Raw genomic sequence first — 19,578 nt, 5'->3', positions numbered from 1 at the left:
CCTGGGAGAGTGTCCTGCCTTCAGGTGCTCTGTGTTTGACAAGGGCATAAAGCAGGCCAGGCGAATTTAGCAGCCTACTACCTGGCTTTGCTTCTACTCCGCAGACTTTCTCTTATCTTGTGTGGGTCCAGAGTCTAGACAGATTCTGCATTCCTATTTCTCAGTGAGCTATGAAGCTGGAAGCAAGGAAGAGTGACTGATTCAGTCCCCTAGGAAACCCCACCAACTGCCCTATAGAGTTGTCAGTGCTCTAAGAGCAATGCTAATAAATACATCTATGACAGCCTTTGAAGGGTGTGGGCTGCTTACCTCTTCAGTCTAAAAGCTCCTTTCTAAGAATATAAACAAAAATACTAAACTCTTATCTTAATGAAAATTACAGAAATCTAGGCTGCCCTAGAGGGCCGTAGTCAGTCAATGCAACTGAGAGCCACTGAGAGCCTCATTCAGAACAGGTTTGCTACAGAGCCCCTCCTGCTGTAAATAACCATAGGTACAGGTAATTCTTGCACAGAGGTCAGCTGAGAGGTGGAACCACGGGTATATCCTTCTGATCTAAGTAGGGCTGTAGCAGGCTATGTCTGGGTTAGACTGAAGGAGCCCTAAAATTTCAGACAACAGATGGCTGTGTTTCTTAACAAAGAAAATGGTGGCAGTGTCACAGCTCATACTTAGGCCTCCATGGGATGGATGTGAGGCAGAGGGCTTCCTGACACAAATTCCTGGAAAGTGAATACCAGATAGCTTCGCTTCCTGAAAATGTTGCATCTCTACCAGCTGCTAGGTATCTGGGAGCCTGTCACCTGGCAAGATCTGTTGTGGGGCCAAGTTATATAGGGGCGGTCAGGTGTGTTACCTAGATGAGGATAGGTCTAAGCTTATGCTCATGGAATGTCTGATGGGCAGCATCTAGTCCGGGGGAGGATGTTTTGGATTCTGGAAGACCCCAAGGAGGATGAGCCCATGAAGCCAACTACAGGCATTTATCCAATGCAGTCCGGGTAGATCCAATGTTACCATCCAACTAAACATGGCTGGTTTTGTGCAAGGGTAAGTCAGGTGTGCATGTGTGGTTTAGATCCAGTCCCCTAGCACTGGGTACAGAGGCCGGGTTGTCCCATCTTTACAGTATGTTTAAAGTCATCGTATGCTATAATCAGCCACTTCAGGCATCATCATGCACATGCCCTCAGCCCTGAATATGACTAGTACTGAGTTCACCTCAACTAGCAATCTGGGGGTATCTCATGGGATTAAAGACCTCACGGCGTGCTCAGGAAACACTCAGGAATCATTAACTTATACCCTCCTAAACTGCTTCATAGAGCAGAAGAGTTTTAGATAAGGAAGTGACCTTAGACACCATCTGGTTGACCCTTGAACATTCCTAATATAAAATGAAGAGAGATCAATTGATTAATCCCACTACCTAAACTTTGATCAAGGATGAAAAAGCAAGTAGATATGGTGCCAGTAATAACTTGCTTTTCCTTGGAGAGAAAAGGTCTTGAACTCTCTGAGAGTCCTGTCCTCTAACGTACTGTGAGGCTAGACTGTTAGCCACATCTTCCTCATGAATTATACCTATCATCGTTGTGTGAAGACCCTCTTTATCCCAAACCATCCTTCTTTCCTTAAAGACCTTTTGTAAGATATGGATTTCACCATACCAGGTCTTAACATGTTTGGTTTCTGGCTGTGGTTAGCACTTGCCTGGCATACCCTGCTTTACTCCTTCCGTGGCAACTGCATTCTATCTTCCACCACTTCTTCTCTTCCATGTCTCCATCTATTTCTCAGGAGTATGTTCTTCTATCTCTGCTTCCCTGGGCTAGTCAAAGAGCCTTTTCTTGCCCTCCTTTCTTGGAGGGGCTTGTTTCCTTTTTCTGTGCAGGCATTAAAAAACCAGTCTATCCTTCTGGTTTGCTGTCCCACCAGTGAGCTTTCAGCTCTGGCTTTAAGTGACCTCTTCATTTGGGGATTTTCCTTTATCTGTTTCATGTGCAGCTAGGTAGTTTCACATTATTGTCCTAACCCAGTCAGGCTTTTGTGCTGAGTCAGAGGAGGGATGGAGCAGAAGCATGTAGATTCTATTTGCCCTATTGCTGGGACTTCTCATCTTGTCCCTTTTCCACATCATATTCTCTCCACCAATGATGTGGTCATGCACCCTAAAACTACCACTGAAATGAGACACAGGATCAATGGATTTTCTTGCACACCATGTGCAGATGCTCTGAATCTGGCTGTCTCTGGCCATTTGTCTTTAGGTTCTTTCCCAAATTAAATGAAACCAAGCTTTGGGTGCACTGTGGTTGCTTATGCTTAAAAGAGAGGTCACATGTTTCTTCTTCCCACTTCAGAGCTGAGTTCCAGCCCTGCACTGTCCAAAAGAGGTACCACATGTGGTTATTTAAATTTCAATTTATTAAAAATTATGTAAAATTAAAAATATAGCTGCTCAGTTGTACCAGCCATATCTCAAGTGTTCAATAGTCACATGTGGCCAGTGGACTCCACAGTGGACAGTGCAGAGACAGGACACCCTTCCATCATCACAGGTAGCTCTCAAGGACAGCACTGCTCATCCTAACCCAAGTGGTCTGACAAAGGGCTCTCGGTAGCCCTTCCAAGTTTGAGGGGATTCCTCATTAAAATATGCACCGGCATAGTTGTTAAGTAAATGTGATTGGTTGGCCTCCAAATGTTGAATTCTACTGATTTGGAAATTCTACTGATTAGGGATGTCTAAGAAAGTTAACTTTCCAAAGCAAGAACAGCAAGTAATAGCAGAAGAGCACTAAACATCTCCTACGCTTCTATCTACTGCTGAGCCCTGCCCTAGGCAGTCTACATACATGGTCTCATTGAATCTTCAAACAACCCTCCAGGTAAGCTGTTTTGATACTATCCCTATGGTACAGATGAGGAAACTGGTCAGAGAAATTTATGATTTGTTCAAGGTCTTACATTTAGTAAGTGGCAGAGCTGACAAGTAAAAGCCAGATATGACCAGCTCTCTCCACTTTAAATCCTGCTCTCCAGTGTAAGATTTCAGTTAACTAACCGGAAAGGATACCTTAACAGGAAAGGTATCTACCAGGCACATTACGGCGACTATCATGTGGTGCTTCCATCATTCACCTTGACTGCTGGCTGAGGGCAAGGGAAAGTACTTAGACAGTGGTGGAAGTGAAGAAAGGGGACATTTATTTCAGTTTCTCCAAGCTCAAAACCTCTCTCAGTTCTCTGGACTCTTGGTTACCACATTTTAAAAAAAGAACACCATCTTGTATTCTTAAATTTTTATACCAATGGGGCAAAATGATACACACTAGGAATGTGTAGATAACCTAAAATGATGTTAGAATTCTACATACATATGAAATGCTAAAACCCAACATTTTCCCATTTATTCATTCCTTCACTCAAGAAATGCTGTGTGCCTATTATGTGCCAGGCACTAGGCCAGATGCTGGGGTTCTAAAGTGAAGGAGAGTGAGGCAGTCCAAGGACTGACAGTGAACCACAACAGCCCTTGTAAAGGTCCTCACTGATATTAACATTCACCATATTTTCATGACTCACACATTTATCTGAGAGGACAGAGGTGAGGCTATACTTCCTACCAAAGATGTGCAGCAGGCTATAGAGTTTCTCAGGAAAGGGAGAGCACTCACTGAAATACACACCATGTTTGAACACGCCTATCAGAAGGGATTTATCAGCCTCAGCGTCCCACCAATCCACTGGGATCTCCACGTAGTCAATGTCAGGCAGAGGCACTTCTAGTTCCCTGTGGAAGGAAGGGCATGGACTCAGAGTTCCTTCAACGTAGACAGAAAACAATGCAAGAGCTACTGGCTGACCCCTGGTATTCAGCAACATTCCTGGTTGAGTGCTAAGAGGCTGAAGTTATAAGGATTTAGAAGGAGGCGGGCCAAGGTTTCTTCACCAGGACTTTCCATCACGCCCACCCAGTGAGCTATTTCCACATATGTACTTGATTTCCAGGCTTCACCTTAGACTGACTGACACAGAATCCTGAAGCACCTCTTGGAGAACACATCAAGTCAGTATAGGGTGGGGCCTTGGGATCCACATATATAATGTAGATAGCCATCTCCAGTTGAGAACCACAGCAAACATCATCAATATATTGGTCAACTGCAGGTAGAACAATCTTCATATTGTCAAATTCATACACAATCAAATGCTGAAAAGTGCCCGAATCATCTTGGTTCAACATGTAGAGATCTCAAGCACTGTTTGAGAATAAGGCAGTCAGCACTGGTACATTCCAGGATATGAAGACAGTCTTTCAGAGGACAGGTCCCACATTAGGTGGCACCGTCTGGCAGTGAGTGGTCTGCTGGGTCAAAACTGATCACCAGGAGCACCTGGGTGGCTCAGTGGTTGAACATCTGCCTTTGGCTCATGGTGTGATCCTGGGATCAAGTCCCACATGGGGCTTCCTGTGGGGAGCCTGCTTCTCCCTCTGCCTGTATCTCTGCCTCTTTCTCTGTGTCTCTCATGAATAGTTAAATAAATAATCTTAAAAAACAAAACAAAACAGAACACCAATTGCCCTGCTCCTGGCCAAAGGGATGAACATAATTTGCCCTAGGGAGCAGACATACAGGCCGAGTAGGCCTGTGCCATTAGCCCCTCACTGAATGAATTCTGTCCATGTTCTGAAAGCTCACATGGACCCTTAGCTCCCGGTCTTCATTTGCCTGAGCATAGTCCTTACTCTTTAAGGCTTTGGGTCTGGGGGAGAAAAATTCACCTGATGGTTCCTTTTACCCACTTTCTGGGATGGCTCCTCTATAGCATCTCAAATTTCTTCTTCCATCAAGCTCTTCTTGTGACACACAGCTAACTGTTCCTCCTCAGGGCCAGCTACCTCTGTGGGAATGGTGGTCCATGGCCCTACCTTTCCAGGCAGTGCTCTATCTGGCTCTTGTTGTAGGGCCCACTGTTCTGCCAGAGTGGTGCCATGAGCTAAGTGACTTTTCTGGGATGAACTGTTATTCATTCCTCATGGCACAGTAAGGACCCATAACAGCCAGGAGTGAGGAGAGCAGAGGAAAGGAGGAAAGGGGTGGGTAATGGACTCTCTGTGCTGTACCTAGCTCCTTCCATCTACATGGTCTCCTTCCATCTACATGGTCTAAGAAAGCATCTGATAGTGGGATGAGGAAGCTGAGGTAGATTATTTCTGCCAGGTAACACCTGACAGAAATGATCATGTTGAATTCTGCTGCATTTCTATGACTCATGAACTGAATCTTTTTACCAGAGCACTCAAGCTCCCAATACCTACTAAAAATGACTACAGTAACTACAGAAAGTATATTCTCTCTTTTCCAGTGCCCTCATGACCACTAAAGCCATTAGGACTGCTTAATGGAAAAAAAAAAAAAAAAAAAAGGAAGAAGAAACCCTGGCCATAGGTAATCCCAAAGCTCAGATGAAATATCACTCCTTCTGGTTTTCTCTGGGAATGATGGGCATCAAAAAGGGCCAGAGAAAACAGCGCATCTGGGGAAGGTGAAGGAGGCTGTCTGGCTTCATCAAGTGGTAGGTGGGAGCATGGGGGCCTCATTCTCTGACATATTGGGAGATTCCCATAGGATTCTATAGTTTTGGAAACACTAGTTTACAAAACTAAGGTGCAAACAATCAAACAGGGTATCAGGTATTATCAGTATGATTAGCAAATACAGAGAACTGCTCCAATGTGGAAGAGCACTACGGCCAAGAGTGGGATTTTGAGCAAAATGCCTAGTGCATACCTGTTGGACCAAACGTATCAAAGTATGACTATTCAACCCACAATGACTCAGAGTGTGAATACTCATCCCAGAATGACGAGTTAAGACAGAGAAATGACTATTCAAACCAATGTTACAAAACCATTAAGAAAAGCAAACTAACTCAAAACCTCACCGAAAACTGTGCTGTGGAGAAAGATTTCTCCTTCATTTTACATGTTAGAGACCTGCCTGTTCCACCATGTAGGTAATTGACCCTAGGCTGGGTGCAAACATAGGCCTCTCAAAGCACAGGCAGCTTTGTCCATCTCCATGAACAAGTACCTTATGGCAGCTCATTAGCACTGAGAGCTACGGATGACTTGGTTTACCTGGCAGGGGTTCCTTCAAACGCTTTCTCAGCTGCCTCTCCCAGTATTTCAGCTTTTAGGTAGTAGAGCATCCGGACTCGCAAAAGTACCCTGTGAAAGGTAAATACATTAATGCAAATGTGTCAGAACCCATGGGCTGCCTATAGGCTGCCACCCCCAAGTGGACACAAGGAAATTCTGGGAATTCCTATGTCATTAGTGACGTGAAATAATATCTGAAAGCACTAGAAAAACAAAACCCAAGGTACTATAATAACAGATGCTACTGTGATTATCCCCATTTTACACAGAAAAATGTATCTCACTAGTCATCTGTTAGGTCACCCTGTAAGCACTGGACAGCAGCAGAAACACTTACCTGTTCTGGTCTATAAGAGTAGTCAGTACCCCACTCCTCAACAATGAGCTCTCAGGCAGTGCTGCCCTCCAAGAAGCTGGTTACCAGTTTACTAATTTACTGAAGAGTAGGTCATGTTCAATGGTGCTGTTTTTAGTTTCACTTGCATGTAGTTAAAAATGAAATGTATATTTACAAGTCTTTTTCATGGCAATACTGCCTAAGCTTAATCACATCTTCTCTCCTGAGGTGCTCAGTTCCCTGGATTCTGCAGAGAGCACACTCAAGGTCCAAGGACAGGCACCAAACTGTTTGAGACAAGTCAATTAAGCAAGTATTTGTTGGGCAACCATGCTGGGTACTGTGAGGCACATAATTAAGCAATTTAGCCCTGTTCCTGAAAAGCCTATAACATCTTAATTGTGAAAAGAGGCCAACCAGGAAGGAATTACAGTAGAGAAGACGACTGGGGGCGGGGGTGGGGTGGGGAGGGTGGGGCGTGAGTGAGGGTGAGGAAGGCTAAATGCACTCAGAAACAGGGTGAAGGTAAGGGTAGGCATAGAGAAGTTATCCAAGGAGATGCTTCATATCCGATTAGCCTCATATACAGAGAAGGACTTGTAACTTGTTATTTCTATCTATCTATCTATCTATCTATCTATCTATCTATCTATCTATCTATCTATCTATTATAGTCACAGAGAGAGAGTAAGAGGCAGAGACATAGGCAGAGGGAGAAGCAGGCTCCATGCACCAGGAGCCTGACGTGGGATTCGATCCCGGGTCTCCAGGATCGCGCCCTGGGCCAAAGGCAGGCGCCAAACTGCTGCGCCACCCAGGGATCCCACTTGTAACTTGTTAAAAACCAGGCAAGAGTAAAGGCCAGCTATTAAAAATAAAGGTCCATTTACATACACAGGAACTGATCTCCATATAAGTTATTTTAAAAAGAGAGAAATAGAGCACAGAGCACAAACAGTATATAAAATGTATGTTATTTTAGGGAGGCTGTACATTCACCTAAGCTGGTCCATGCCCAGAATATCCCTGGAAGAACCAGGTTAGCAGTGGCTGCCTCTGGAGGGGGAAATGGGAATCAGAGGTGGGAGGAAAGGTTATTTTTGATAATTTTTAAAAAATACATAAAGTGCCACCGTGGGCTCAAGTAGTAGGTGGCAACACACAAAATTAGAATTTTAAGAATGGAAAGAACGTGCTTATTTTTCCAGTATGCCATTTCTTACCTCAGCTGTCAATCAACTCAAATAATTTTGAGATTTATTTTTTTTTAAAGCTCAGACAATAAGAACTCTAAGAATTTATAAAAGCCACTAATCCTTCTATCTTGCTGACAATAGCTGCTGACCTCCTTAGTAGGAACTGGAATGAGGAGGTCTTAGGTATGGTATTCCTGCCTGCTTAGATCTAGCCCAACTGCAGGAAGGCTTTTCTGAAAATGAAAGAGCTGTCTCTATTTCTCTAAACAGAGATATGTTGGTATTTGGTAATATCTACAACAGAAGGGAATATAATTTAAGATTTTACTTATTTATTCACGGGAGACAGAGAGTGACAGAGAGAGAGAGAGAGAGAGAGAGAGAGAGAGAGAGAGAGAGAGAGAGGCAGAGACACAGGCAGAGGGAGAAGGAGGCTCCATGCAGGGAGCCCCACGCGGGACTTGATCTCCAGGATCATGCCCTGGGCCGAAGGCAGGTGCTAAACCGCTGAGCCACCCAGGGATCCCCAGAAAGTATACTTTAGATATACATACAGCCTGATGAATTTCCACACACTGAGGACATCTGTGAATCCAGGACTCAGATAAGGAAGCAGAACATGTCAGCAGAAGGCTCCTTGGGTCACTACTCCCACTCCCAAATGGATGACCACTCTCCTGACTCATTGCTTGATTCTGAGGCAGTTGTTTTTTAATTTTTTAAAGTTCTTTTGACGACAATTTCCTGTCCCTAAATAATACTACTACCACTACCAAACAACACTTTGAGTGCTTACTACTGGCAGCATGTGTTAGCTCCCTTAATCCAAATAGCAGTGTTAAGAGATGGAACTAATATCATCTTTATTTTCTATATGAAAGAAAGGCATAAAGAGGTCAAGTAATGCACCTGCTCATAGTAAGAGGGCCAGGATTTAAATCCAGGCAGTCCCAATCTCACAGCCTGTCTTAACCCATACCTGATATTGGAATGGCAGTACAATTGCTCACAGTGCCTACAATTCTAAAAGCTCACAGTCCAGTTTTGCTGAAAAAAGTCTGCCTGTTCTTCAGTGTGCCTCAGGGCAAAACCAGGACCCAAGATCAATGGGTGGAGGTTTCAAGGAAGCAGATTTTAGATTCAATATACAGAAGGACAATTAATTAGAATCATCTGGTAATTAAATGAGCCTTGCTGAGAAATGGTAAGCTCCCATCAGTAGGAAGGCTCAAGATTCCCTGTCAGGGTACTGCCCACAGAACTTCCATACTGAGTGGGAAGAGCTGCAGAGTCTCTGCTGGCTTAGAGTCTCTGGCTCTTGCTGAGCCAGAACTAAAGAGGACAGTAGTTTGTTTCTTTCTTTTCTTTTTCTTTCTTTCTTTCTTTCTTTCTTTCTTTCTTTCTTTCTTTCTTTCTTTCTTCTTTTTCTTTCTTTCTTTTCTTTTCTTTCTTTCTTTCTTTCTAAGATTTTATTTATTTATTCATGACAGAAACAGAGAGAGAGGCAGAGACACAGGCAGAGGGAGAAGCAGGCTCCATGCAGGGAGCTCGATGTGGGACTTGATCCCGGATCTCTAGGATCATACCCCGGGCCGAAGGAGGCGCTAAACCTCTGGGCCATTGGGGCTGCCCAAGAGGACAGTAGTTTCTATTAGATAAGGATAATAAACAATAGCTTCTCTGAACTCAGAGAAACACTTTACTGTATTCTGTTTTTTAAGCAATTTACACCCAACGTGGGGCTCAAACTCACAACCCTGAGATCAAGGTTGCACGTTCCGCCAACAGAGCCAGCCAGGTACACCTACTGCATTCTTCAATTCCCAGGGTCAGGCATGCTCTCAGGAAAGTCTTGGAGGTGGTGGTCAGAAATGTTAAGATATTCCTCAAAGGTCAAAAAACGGTTCTGGTCATTATCTGTGATCATCTGTGCAGGTGTCAGGGGAACTTCTATACCAACCTCTCCAGCTCAGCCTATTTTCAGGACTCCACACCCATGTATGCAGTTGTGAATGAACAGCCAAATGCTACTGCTCTAAGTTAGCAGGGCAAAACTCGAGTCCTTCGTTTTGCTCTTCCTCGTTCAGTAGATGTAAGGATTCTGACTCTGTCCTGGACCAAGCACTGTTAGCTTCCCAGCCAGTGAAGCTCGCAATCCTGGAGTTAGCAGCTTATGTATTCCTTATCACATGTTATGTATTCATTATTCCTTTGTCACATCTTTCACAGCTGACCTTTCTCTCCAATTCTATGGTTAGCACTCTCCGCTAGGTCCTCATGATCAATACTTAAATTATGACAGAACTCTCCGAGATGGTCATTCAGCCTTAGGTTGGCCCACTCCATCTTGCTGTTGCCAGATTGTTTTTCTCCTCAAACATCATTTTTTACTGCATGTCACTTGTTCAAGAAAGATGGATGCTTAATGTACAAGAGAGTCCTCAGTTAGCTTGCCGTGCAAGGTCTCCTACAAGTCCTCTTACCAAGGCTGCCCCCTCTGTGTGTCCCCTCCATGGTGACTCAGAGTCAGTCACATGGAGCATGCTACCGAGTCCTGCCACAGGCAGGTCTACCATCAACCATGTGCCCTTATATTCTCAACTTGAGAACTACTGTCCCAAAGAGGCTATACCTCTGTGCAGTTTTTATTATAGTGTGGGCATGAGGCCTCCGTCCAAAGGTTTAGAGACGAAGGGAAAGGATCAGGCTTCATTCATAAAAGACAAAGAACATAACCCAACCGCAACCACAGGACCATTAGGTTGATGACACAGGGAAGAAAGAAAAACTTATCAAAACATACTAATTTAGAAGTTAATAAGCTCTTATTTATCGCTTAAATTCTATGGTTATAACCAGAGGTGTGGCAGCACAGGCCTGCTCACTGCTGGGTGGGAGCGTTGGGGAGATCACCCTCACAAGGCCTGCGAAGCTGGATTAGGGGGTCTCCGAGGGCCCTCTAAGTTCTAAAGGATCCCCCATACCAGGTGATGCAAGTATCCAGGTGCAGCTCGTCGCTGCTTGGTGGTTGGATGCCCCACCTCCCCAAACTAAACTGCACAAGAGCAGTTTCATCTTTTGTCACTGTTTCCTTTGCACTCCTCCCCGTGCCTGGGGTTAGCCCAGGGCCTAGAGATATAATGGATACATCTCAAATGCATGTGTGTCAAACAATTGGAGGCCCTGAGCAGCAATAGCCAATGAGAAGCAGCAGCAGCAACTTGGCATGGGAGAGGGGGGAGGCCAACAGCAGTGGCCAATAAGGTCTGTCTCCTGCTCTCCCTAGTGTGATCTCAGGGGCAGAAGGAGAGAGAATAATGAAATCACCAGTGTTCTAACTGGATTTAGAGAGTTGGGTCAGAAAAACCCTCAGGGGTACAGGCTGTATTAGTAGAGAATCCAGGTTCTGGGGGAGAGGAGATGTTGCTAAAGGAGTAAGACAAGCTTTATGTGAAGGGATCCTGACCCAGCTTAGACCACACATTCTGCTTTTCCAGACTTTGCGTGGTGGTACAGGAGCATTGTGTGGTCTCCCATAGCCCTGTGGGGATCCCAGGAGTCCAGACAGTCCATGTGGAGCTGCCACCAGGGTTGGGGAGGGACACACTCACTTGTTGCAGTGCTGTTTGAGGTGTTTCTTATAGCCGTCATCATGTAAGACCACCTCAGGGTTGCAGGTGGACAGCCAGTCTGCATTCTTTAACTCTGGGAGCAGCAGCTGGTTCTTGGTCTTCTTTCCCTTCCTCCCTCTGGGGACTGGAGCTGACAACCCTGAAACAGAAAGGCAGGTAGATGAGCCTGGGCACCTTAAACACAGGGGGCAGAACAGAGCTGGGCTGGGGTTGCAGAGAGGCAGCTGGGCTGTGTGTGGTAGCCCTGGATGACAGACCCCACTCCTCGGTCCACCAAGCAGTGCTTGTAGTGGGGAGATATGCCTGGCCCCCAGCTCAGTAAACTCCAGGACTGCTCAGTCAGGCAGTGAGAATTTACCCATGTGGATCAAGAATATCACCTGTGCCCCCCAGGGAACTTTCAATCTGGCCAGGAAAAAAGGCACACTAGATCTGAAATGTGAAGGTGAGTGATGGCCAAGCACAGAGAAGGAGAAGCACAGCAAAAGAAAAGGCACAGACAGGACTGGGACAGAATGGTGAAATGTACGAGAAACACCACAGAGCACATGGTGTGACTCCAGCTCAGAGGAGGAAGCCCTGTGATGCTCAGGTCAGCAAACAGGCCTCGCACATGGGAAACCTCAGGAGGGCCCGATGGTACTCCCACAAAACATTTTAAGTAATACTGGATGAGTCTGAGGGAGAACTGAAGGAATCCCCTTCCTCTCCCGCAGCTGTCATTTTCAGATATACCTGAGAAAGAGGAATCTCCCAAAGCACAGCAACCTGGGGCAACAAGGGAGAGGGATGGGAGCACACGGGTGCTCCCACTTCTCAGGCATGGCCCTGTCACCGCTCACCTGAGTGGTTCTGGAGGGTCTGGGCCTGCCCATCTTTGGTAGGTGTGATCAATTCCCAAATGAAACTCTTGATCTTCTCGTCCCCCTTGTAATGCTTGACACAGTATACCAGCAGGGCCCGGCAAATCATCTCCATGTCCTTCTCATTCAGATGCCACTTGAATCGCCCATGAGTCAGGATGTCCTTCCACCGGCCCCAGCTGAGAGTAGAAATACAGAAGGGCGTTGGAGGGAGGAAGGGCCATGCATGCCCTCAACACTGTGGGACAAACAGGAGCCAACAGTGCTTCTCGTCATCTGTTGGGTCTACTAATCACCTCAAGGGCTGTGCCCTGAAAGGCCTTCAAGGACCACATGCAGTAGCACACCACATGTCACTAAGGTGACCTGGACATCGAGAGCTTCATATAGTCACTCAAATGTTAACAAGGGAGGGATGAAACTATTTGGAGCAGGGAATAGATTTGGAATTAAGAGAGTCCAGCTGCAATAATCAAAAGCAATGGTGAGCTCCCAGAAGCTAAACCTTCTACTTCTACCAGAACCAGAGCCCTGCACGAATCATGCCCTCACTCTAACATCTGTTGTGCGGACTCCTTATATGTCCTTGGAAGGGGGAAAGCAGGAAATCAGTACCAGGCAGCAAATTAGTAACAGAGATTTGCTGTGACAAGCACATAAGAAAATCGTGGCACGTCTACAATATGGCAGCAGAGCGTACAATGACTGAGGGGGGCCATGGGCAAAAAGCACCGTTCTCTCCTACTCTAACAGATCCTCCATCAGCCTGGAATTCTTAGAGGTGACTGGAGAGACAAACTGGATGAATCTTAGGGACTGGAAAACAAAACACAGGCAAAGTCAATACCCACCCAAAGATGAGCAGGTTCTTCTCCACCCGGAAGCACTCAGCTCGGAGGTAGCGCCTGGTTTTGTCATTGAGGCGTCTAGACCTCGTGGGCCTTTCATCCGAGTCACTATCTAGCTCTGAGAACTCCATGAGCTCATCCTCCTCAAAGGAATTGTAGTGTTTGGTCTGCTTCCTCACTCGAGGCCGGTCAATCACTAAGCTCTCCTAGAAACAGAGACATCGGGTGAAGAGAGAGTCCCCCTTTGCTCTACCCCCATCACAATACACATGCCCATCTTGTGGCTGGTCCTGGGTCCTGAGGACACATCCAGCAGAGAGCCACATGTGGCCTCATCCTCCAGCAGGAAAGGCTCTTCCCGGTACACCTGCCATGTCTACGACAAGCAGAGGGGATTCTTGGAGACTCATTAGAAATGGCATGTTCCCCAAAGCCCCCACTTCTGTCCACCACCATCTGCTCTTTCTGCAGTCCTGCTAGCAGAGCAGGTATGGCAAGTAAGACCTCCCAGTGCCCAGAGTAGTGGTCCACTCTTGCCAAGAAAGGCTGGAGTGATACTCTCCAGCTGTTCTGCCCGGCATGCAGAGGCAGCCTGCGCTCTAGAGGCAGAAGGAGTTGGACACATCCATCTGTTCAGTCTTTCTGAAGACACACACATTTCTTGCTATTTCACTCTCTGCTTTCCATGGGCACTAACTCCTAACCTTTTGTCTTTCATTGAAGACAAAATCCCCAGCCCAGGATCCTCAGCTCATTCTGGCAGCAGCTGTGCCAAAACCATTGCCTCTTTCCCAATCCCCACTACCTCCTGTTCTTTATCCTTCCTTCTTTCCCCCATATTTCTTCCCAAAGCTCAGTTAAGCTCCTAAATACTTGTCTGTATAGCCCAGATACGCTGTGGTGTAACCCTGCTACCTTGCTCCCCACCTTGCACGCTCCTGCTGTTTATAAATATCTCTAGAACAAGAGCTTTTTCTCTCCACCCTTGCCCACTATCCCACACACAGAGTAACTTCTTGACTGTGACCTTGTAAAACAGGAGTTACTTAACAGGTTACTCAAGGGACTTCAGACTACATACTTAAGAAAAGAGGTTGGACTGAGTGTTCTGGTGATCCCACAGAAGAGTTAAGGTTGGGTGCTGGTTACTGAATCAGCTAGATACAAGCAGGGACTGTCTCCTGGGCTTGTGGGTCCAAGGAAGTTCGACAGCCACCAGAGAGGACAAGTAGAAAGTGAAGTGTGTGCATCCTGGAGTGAAGTGACAGGGCCAGAGATGGAGGAAAGGGGAGACAAGATGAACACTGAAGGGGTGTCTCCTTGTAGGCTAGGCAGGTGTATTCACAGTTATTGCCAACCCTTTTGAGGGGAAAACGCCACCTCCTTTTGTCACATGTCCTGCTCACTTATCTCAGCGGGGCAACTGCCTTGATCAGAGGCATAGTCATAGGTGAACTGATGTCAGACTCTGGATGCCTTCCAGGGCTTTTCTCTTTCTCATGTTCAGAAGTAGGAAAACTCGAGATACTTAAAGAATGGAGGGGAGGCCAACAAACCCTTCTTTGTTCCTCTGGAGTATCTGTCACAGGCAAAGTCTCTTTCATAGAAGTGTTGAAGCAGACGCAAAATAGTCACATGGCAAGGATGGGACGGTGGCTTGGGTCAGAGGGCTGAACTTGACCTGTGTGTGGCCAGTTCCATTTCTAAATGCCTTTGTCAAATTTCCCAGGTGTCTAGCAGACTGCTTGTCCCATTAGGTCATTTTGAAATTGTAACCATGAACATTTATTGAGCTCTATGTGTCAGGCATACTTTAAGTATGTTACATATAGCAGCTCATTTTAGGACTAAGGCTCTGGAGTGAATAATGACTTGAGCTGTGCAGTAATTTATGATCCTATGAGACACAGAGAAATTGCCATGGAACACAACATTCTCAGTACTATACCTTTTCATTCTTTGCTTCAGTGTCCAATTCAGCTATTTTAGCCCATTTCTGCCAAAAGTTTGGGTCATCTAAGGAAATATCTGTCCTGTTTCCTGAAGCCACAAAGCTAGCCTGTGGAGATGATGAAAGTCAATAAAGTACACTTGAACACAGTACAAACTGATAATACCACCTGACTTATTTCAAATATATCAGAATTTCAAGTATGTCCTCCAACTGCATTTGAAACTGAAACCCCTAACAGAGCCTCCCAAGTGAATGTGAAAATCTCAAGACTGTTCTTTTCTAAAGCTTGGGTAAGGAAATTACAATTTCAACGTATAGATCATTTTTTGGAACTGAAAACTGGAAGCAGAAGGAAAGCTTCTGCTTTCCAGTGGCAATGTGTCACTTGATGTCTAGTTCCCTACAAAAGGGTTGCTTCTTCCAATTTTCCTAGATGGGATTTTTTCTTTCAGTTCGCCATCTTCACACATGTATACTATAGGAAAGGCACTAAGTTGGGTAGCACCCACAAAGCACAGGATGTCCTACTGAAGAAGTCCTATGTGAGTCAATCAAACAGGACACAGTGCATCCAGAGCCTGTGGTCAGAAACACTGGAGAGTGAGCTGGAATTTGAAATCCAGTAAGCTGAAGGGTAGAGGAAAGAGGCATCTAGACTAGCAGCTGGGAATCTAGACTAACATGTCTTTTCTCGTGATATGAGCAAAAACACTTGCTTCAGTTTGAGGAATGGAATGCTCATTGGAATTTCAGGATCTGGAGAGTAGTGCTCTACAAGGAAATCCAGATGACCATTCAAAAGTGTCAGAGCAGTCTTTGTGAACAGTGAATAGCGCAAAGTAATAAACTAAAGTGTCTGTCTTGTCTGCTGAAGATCAGCTATCAAATGACAGGAGTGGTGTTTCTTTTCTATACAGCTTCTGGTTCATTACTCAGAATCCCCCTAAGAACCTGCATTTTTAGTCTAACACGCAAAAAAATGTACAATCTCAACAGTGTGCATTCAGAGAAAACAAAGCCTGGCCAATGAAGATCAAAGAATAGCTTTCTTTCTGCTCCCATTCCAACACAGGCTCTGGAGAAAAAGTGCCATACCTTGGCAAAAGTAGACCCTTTCCCTTCGGACTGGATGGTGATGGTGTGAGTTCTTCTCTGGAGAATCTGGTCTATGTCTTCTTCACAGAACTTGGAGCCTTCATCTTCCTCATCCATTAAGGCTCCATAAGCACCTTTCCGGAGCAAGTCTTCTACCTCCATCTTTGAGAGTTGTTGTACCTGGACAGGTCACCAAAGGCTACTCACAAAGTGGAAAATGCACAGGAGAAAAAGAGCCTCAAACCTGCCCTCATGATTCAGTGTATGCTTCCTCCACTAACTGCACATGTCAGAAGAATAAAGATATGGGCCACAAGTTTTAGAAAATTAAAGGCCAGATAAAGATGCTCAAAAAAACTATGGAGAGGGCCGGCAGGTAATCCTCTATACGGAGCTCTGGAATAAAAGCCAGCAAAAGACCCGATGGCCCCAACATTCCTCAGGACGTTGGTTACTATTGAATGTCACAAACCACTGAAACTATGCACCATTTAATGTTTTAGTTTGAGTCTGTATCTTTAAAAACCTCCAGATGTACTAAATGAGCTAAAGAATGATGATTTATTCATTATTAAATAAATACATGAGTATTGGAAATGATGTCATTTCTCAACTAAAGAAAGGATCCTGTGCCAAGTGAGATCTTCTCAACTGCTTGTTGAAAACAGGAAATAGGAGTTCAAAACGCTCTTTCCTGGTTCTAATTAAGAATCTGGTTCTCTTTCTATCCATCACAAAAGGGAATTCCAGGACTCCCAGCACTGGTAACTTGAAGTATTATACTTAGCAACATATGCATAGCTAAGAGGATATAGAACATCTGGACTGAAGACAACTCATTTAGAAGGTTTTAATTCCCAACCTTTGATGCCCTGAGTCCAGAGATTAAGGAGATACTCTGATTTGTTGGCCTATAATTTAATATGGTTTAGGAATCTTAGCTGCAAATTTTCATCCCTGTGGAGGGGGAAAGATTTTTTATTAACTGCCATACTGCAAGCTGTTAATTTATTCATTTTTTTAACTGACCATCATGCACTGAACATCTTTAATATGCCAAGTACTGTTAGGGGCCATGAGTGATACAGATAAAATAGGTTTCATTATACCTCGGGAAGCTCAAAGTATGGAGTATGAGATAAGTCATGGTGACAATAGATGTTTAGAGTGTTAAGTGTTAAGATCTACTGACTTCTAATAAGCATGGTTAAAAACTCAGCTTACTGAAACATTACTGCACACTGGGCAATTCTAACCCATAACTGTGCCTAGATTCCCTTTATGCATCTGTAAAATGCAGACTCCTGACCCTGAATTATCCTCTGCTGTGGGGAAGGACTCAGAAAAAAAGACATGCAATCTGACTCAATTTAGTGAAAGTGAATCTTAAAGCAGCTGTAGGAAGGAAGACTCTAGAGGGGCCCAGGCTGTGTGATGAGTGCTCCTTGAGGACCCTGGGCAGGCACTGACATACTCACTCCATTGGTGCTGCCCTTTCGGTTTATGTCCTGAAGAACAGCCTTGTCCAGACCCAGCTTTAGGCTGGCTTTGTCAAACATTTCTCGCTCATAGGAGTTCCGAGTAATAAGACGATATACCTTCACGGCCTTACTCTGGCCTATCCGATGACATCGGGCCTGAGCCTAGAAAGGAAGGTCATATACATCATGTCACCAGATACAATGGCAGCAGCTCAAGAAACAGGGAAGTGTTCAAATACCATGTGGTGTAAGTGGCCAGCTCTCACAGTTAATAAGTCATGGGATCACTTTTCGAACAAAATTCACCCAGATCTGCCCCTTCAAACTCACTCACGTCTTCATACCATTATTTATTGAGTGACTACCATATGCTGGGATAAAGTGATAAGAAGGACACGGCTTCCTACCCTCCCCAGCTTATGGTCTGAGTGTTGCCACTCAATCCTCGGATGCTGTCCTGCTCTCTGGGCAAATCCTTCAGAGCGGGCAACACCAGTTTTTCACTTTTTCATTTTACTAGAAAGAAATTTTCACACATAGACAAAAGTAGAGAAAAAGAGAATGACCTCTTATGCACAATCCTTTCTCATCTCTACTATGCCCCCATCCTCTAAGACTTATGAGGCAAATCCTAGGCATCCTATAGTTTCATCTTCATGTATTTCAATATATAATTCAAAAGACAAGGACTCTTGTCGTTGCCACTGACACACTTCAAAATATGAACATTTAGTATAAACCATCTTGTCAGTGTCCCAATTTCCCTACTTATCTCATAGGCATATTAAGTTTGCTTCTTTGGATTAGGATGTAAATAGGGGGATCCCTGGGTGGTGCAGCGGTTTAGCGCCTGCCTTTGGCCCAGGGCACGATCCTGGAGACCGGGGATCGAATCCCACGTCGGGCTCCCGGTGCATGGAGCCTGCTTCTCCCTCTGCCTATGTCTCTGCCTGCCTCTCGCTCTCTCTCTGTGTGACAATCAATCAATCAATCCCACGTCGGGCTCCCGGTGCATGGAGCCTGCTTCTCCCTCTGCCTATGTCTCTGCCCCCCCCCTCTCTCTCCCCCTCTCTCTGTGTGACATACATACATACATACATACATAAATGGTGTAAATAGGGCCCATATGTTGTTGCGGGTTGATCTGTCTCAATTCTCTTTCAATCTACAGATACTCCTTGCTTTTGACTTCCCCCTTTTTCAAATGCAACCTTTTAAAAAAGTATTTTTATTTATTTGACAGAGTGTGTATAAGCGCACGAGAGAGAGGGTAGGGAGAGAGAAGGAAAAGAAAACTCTGAGTATAGAGCCCAAGGGAGGACTTGATCTCATGACCCTGAGATCACGACCTGAGTTGAAATCAAGAGTCAGAGCTCAACCGATGGAGCCACCTAACTGCCACTCAATGCAACTTTTTTTGTTGGAGAGACCAGGTTTCTGTCCTCTAGTTTCTCATAATCCACACTGCCATCAGCATTCTGGCTATGTCACTGAACAAGTTCCTCTGTTCCCTGTATTTCCTCTAAACTGGGAGCTGTATCTTGAGACTTGATCAGGTTAAGATCTGATTTTTGGCAAGTGTGTTTCTTGGTGGTTTTTGAATTTCCATCAGGAGGCACATGATGTCTGGTTATCTTTCTTTAGAGTGATAATCATTTGCTAGATCCACTATTTCATTAGAGGTTACAATTCCTCACCAATTTTTTGGTTACTCTGATGTTCAATTCCTGTAGAAAACACAAGCTAAATGCTTGATTCTTTTTTTTTTTTTATCTTTAAAATGTTTATTTATGGGATGCCTGGGTGGCTCAGTGGTTAAGCATCTGCCTTTAGCTCAGGGCGTGATCCTGGAGAACCAGGATCAAGTCCCACATCGGGCTTCTTGCATGGAGCCTGCTTCTCTCCCTCTGCCTCTGCTTATGCCTCTGCCTCTCTCTCTGTGTGTCTCTCATGAATAAATAAATAAAATATTTTTTTTAATAAAATAAAATCTTAAAAAAAAA

General features: G+C 45.0%; 1 protein-coding gene across 4 annotated transcripts in view; it reads right to left on the bottom strand.

The window, feature by feature from the left end:
• The window catches only part of CHD6 (chromodomain helicase DNA binding protein 6), a 203,486-nt gene that overhangs the window by 40,414 nt on the left and 143,494 nt on the right, over positions 1-19,578 (bottom strand). For all 4 annotated transcript variants that reach the window (XM_055346281.1, XM_055346261.1, XM_055346291.1 and 1 more), the window contains 8 exons: positions 17,573-17,737; positions 16,095-16,274; positions 14,994-15,104; positions 13,049-13,251; positions 12,177-12,376; positions 11,314-11,473; positions 6,149-6,238; positions 3,693-3,796 (listed from right to left, as the gene is read on the bottom strand). In XM_055346281.1, coding sequence (XP_055202256.1) covers positions 3,693-3,796; positions 6,149-6,238; positions 11,314-11,473; positions 12,177-12,376; positions 13,049-13,251; positions 14,994-15,104; positions 16,095-16,274; positions 17,573-17,737 — 1,213 coding nt within the window. The remainder of the gene's footprint in view (positions 1-3,692; positions 3,797-6,148; positions 6,239-11,313; positions 11,474-12,176; positions 12,377-13,048; positions 13,252-14,993; positions 15,105-16,094; positions 16,275-17,572; positions 17,738-19,578) is intronic.

Source organism: Nyctereutes procyonoides, unplaced genomic scaffold (genome assembly GCF_905146905.1).
Source record: "Nyctereutes procyonoides isolate TBG_1078 unplaced genomic scaffold, NYPRO_anot_genome, whole genome shotgun sequence".
NCBI lineage: Eukaryota > Metazoa > Chordata > Mammalia > Carnivora > Canidae > Nyctereutes > Nyctereutes procyonoides.
Note: the sequence above shows the minus strand (reverse complement) of the source record. Positions and strands in the feature narration are given on the sequence as shown.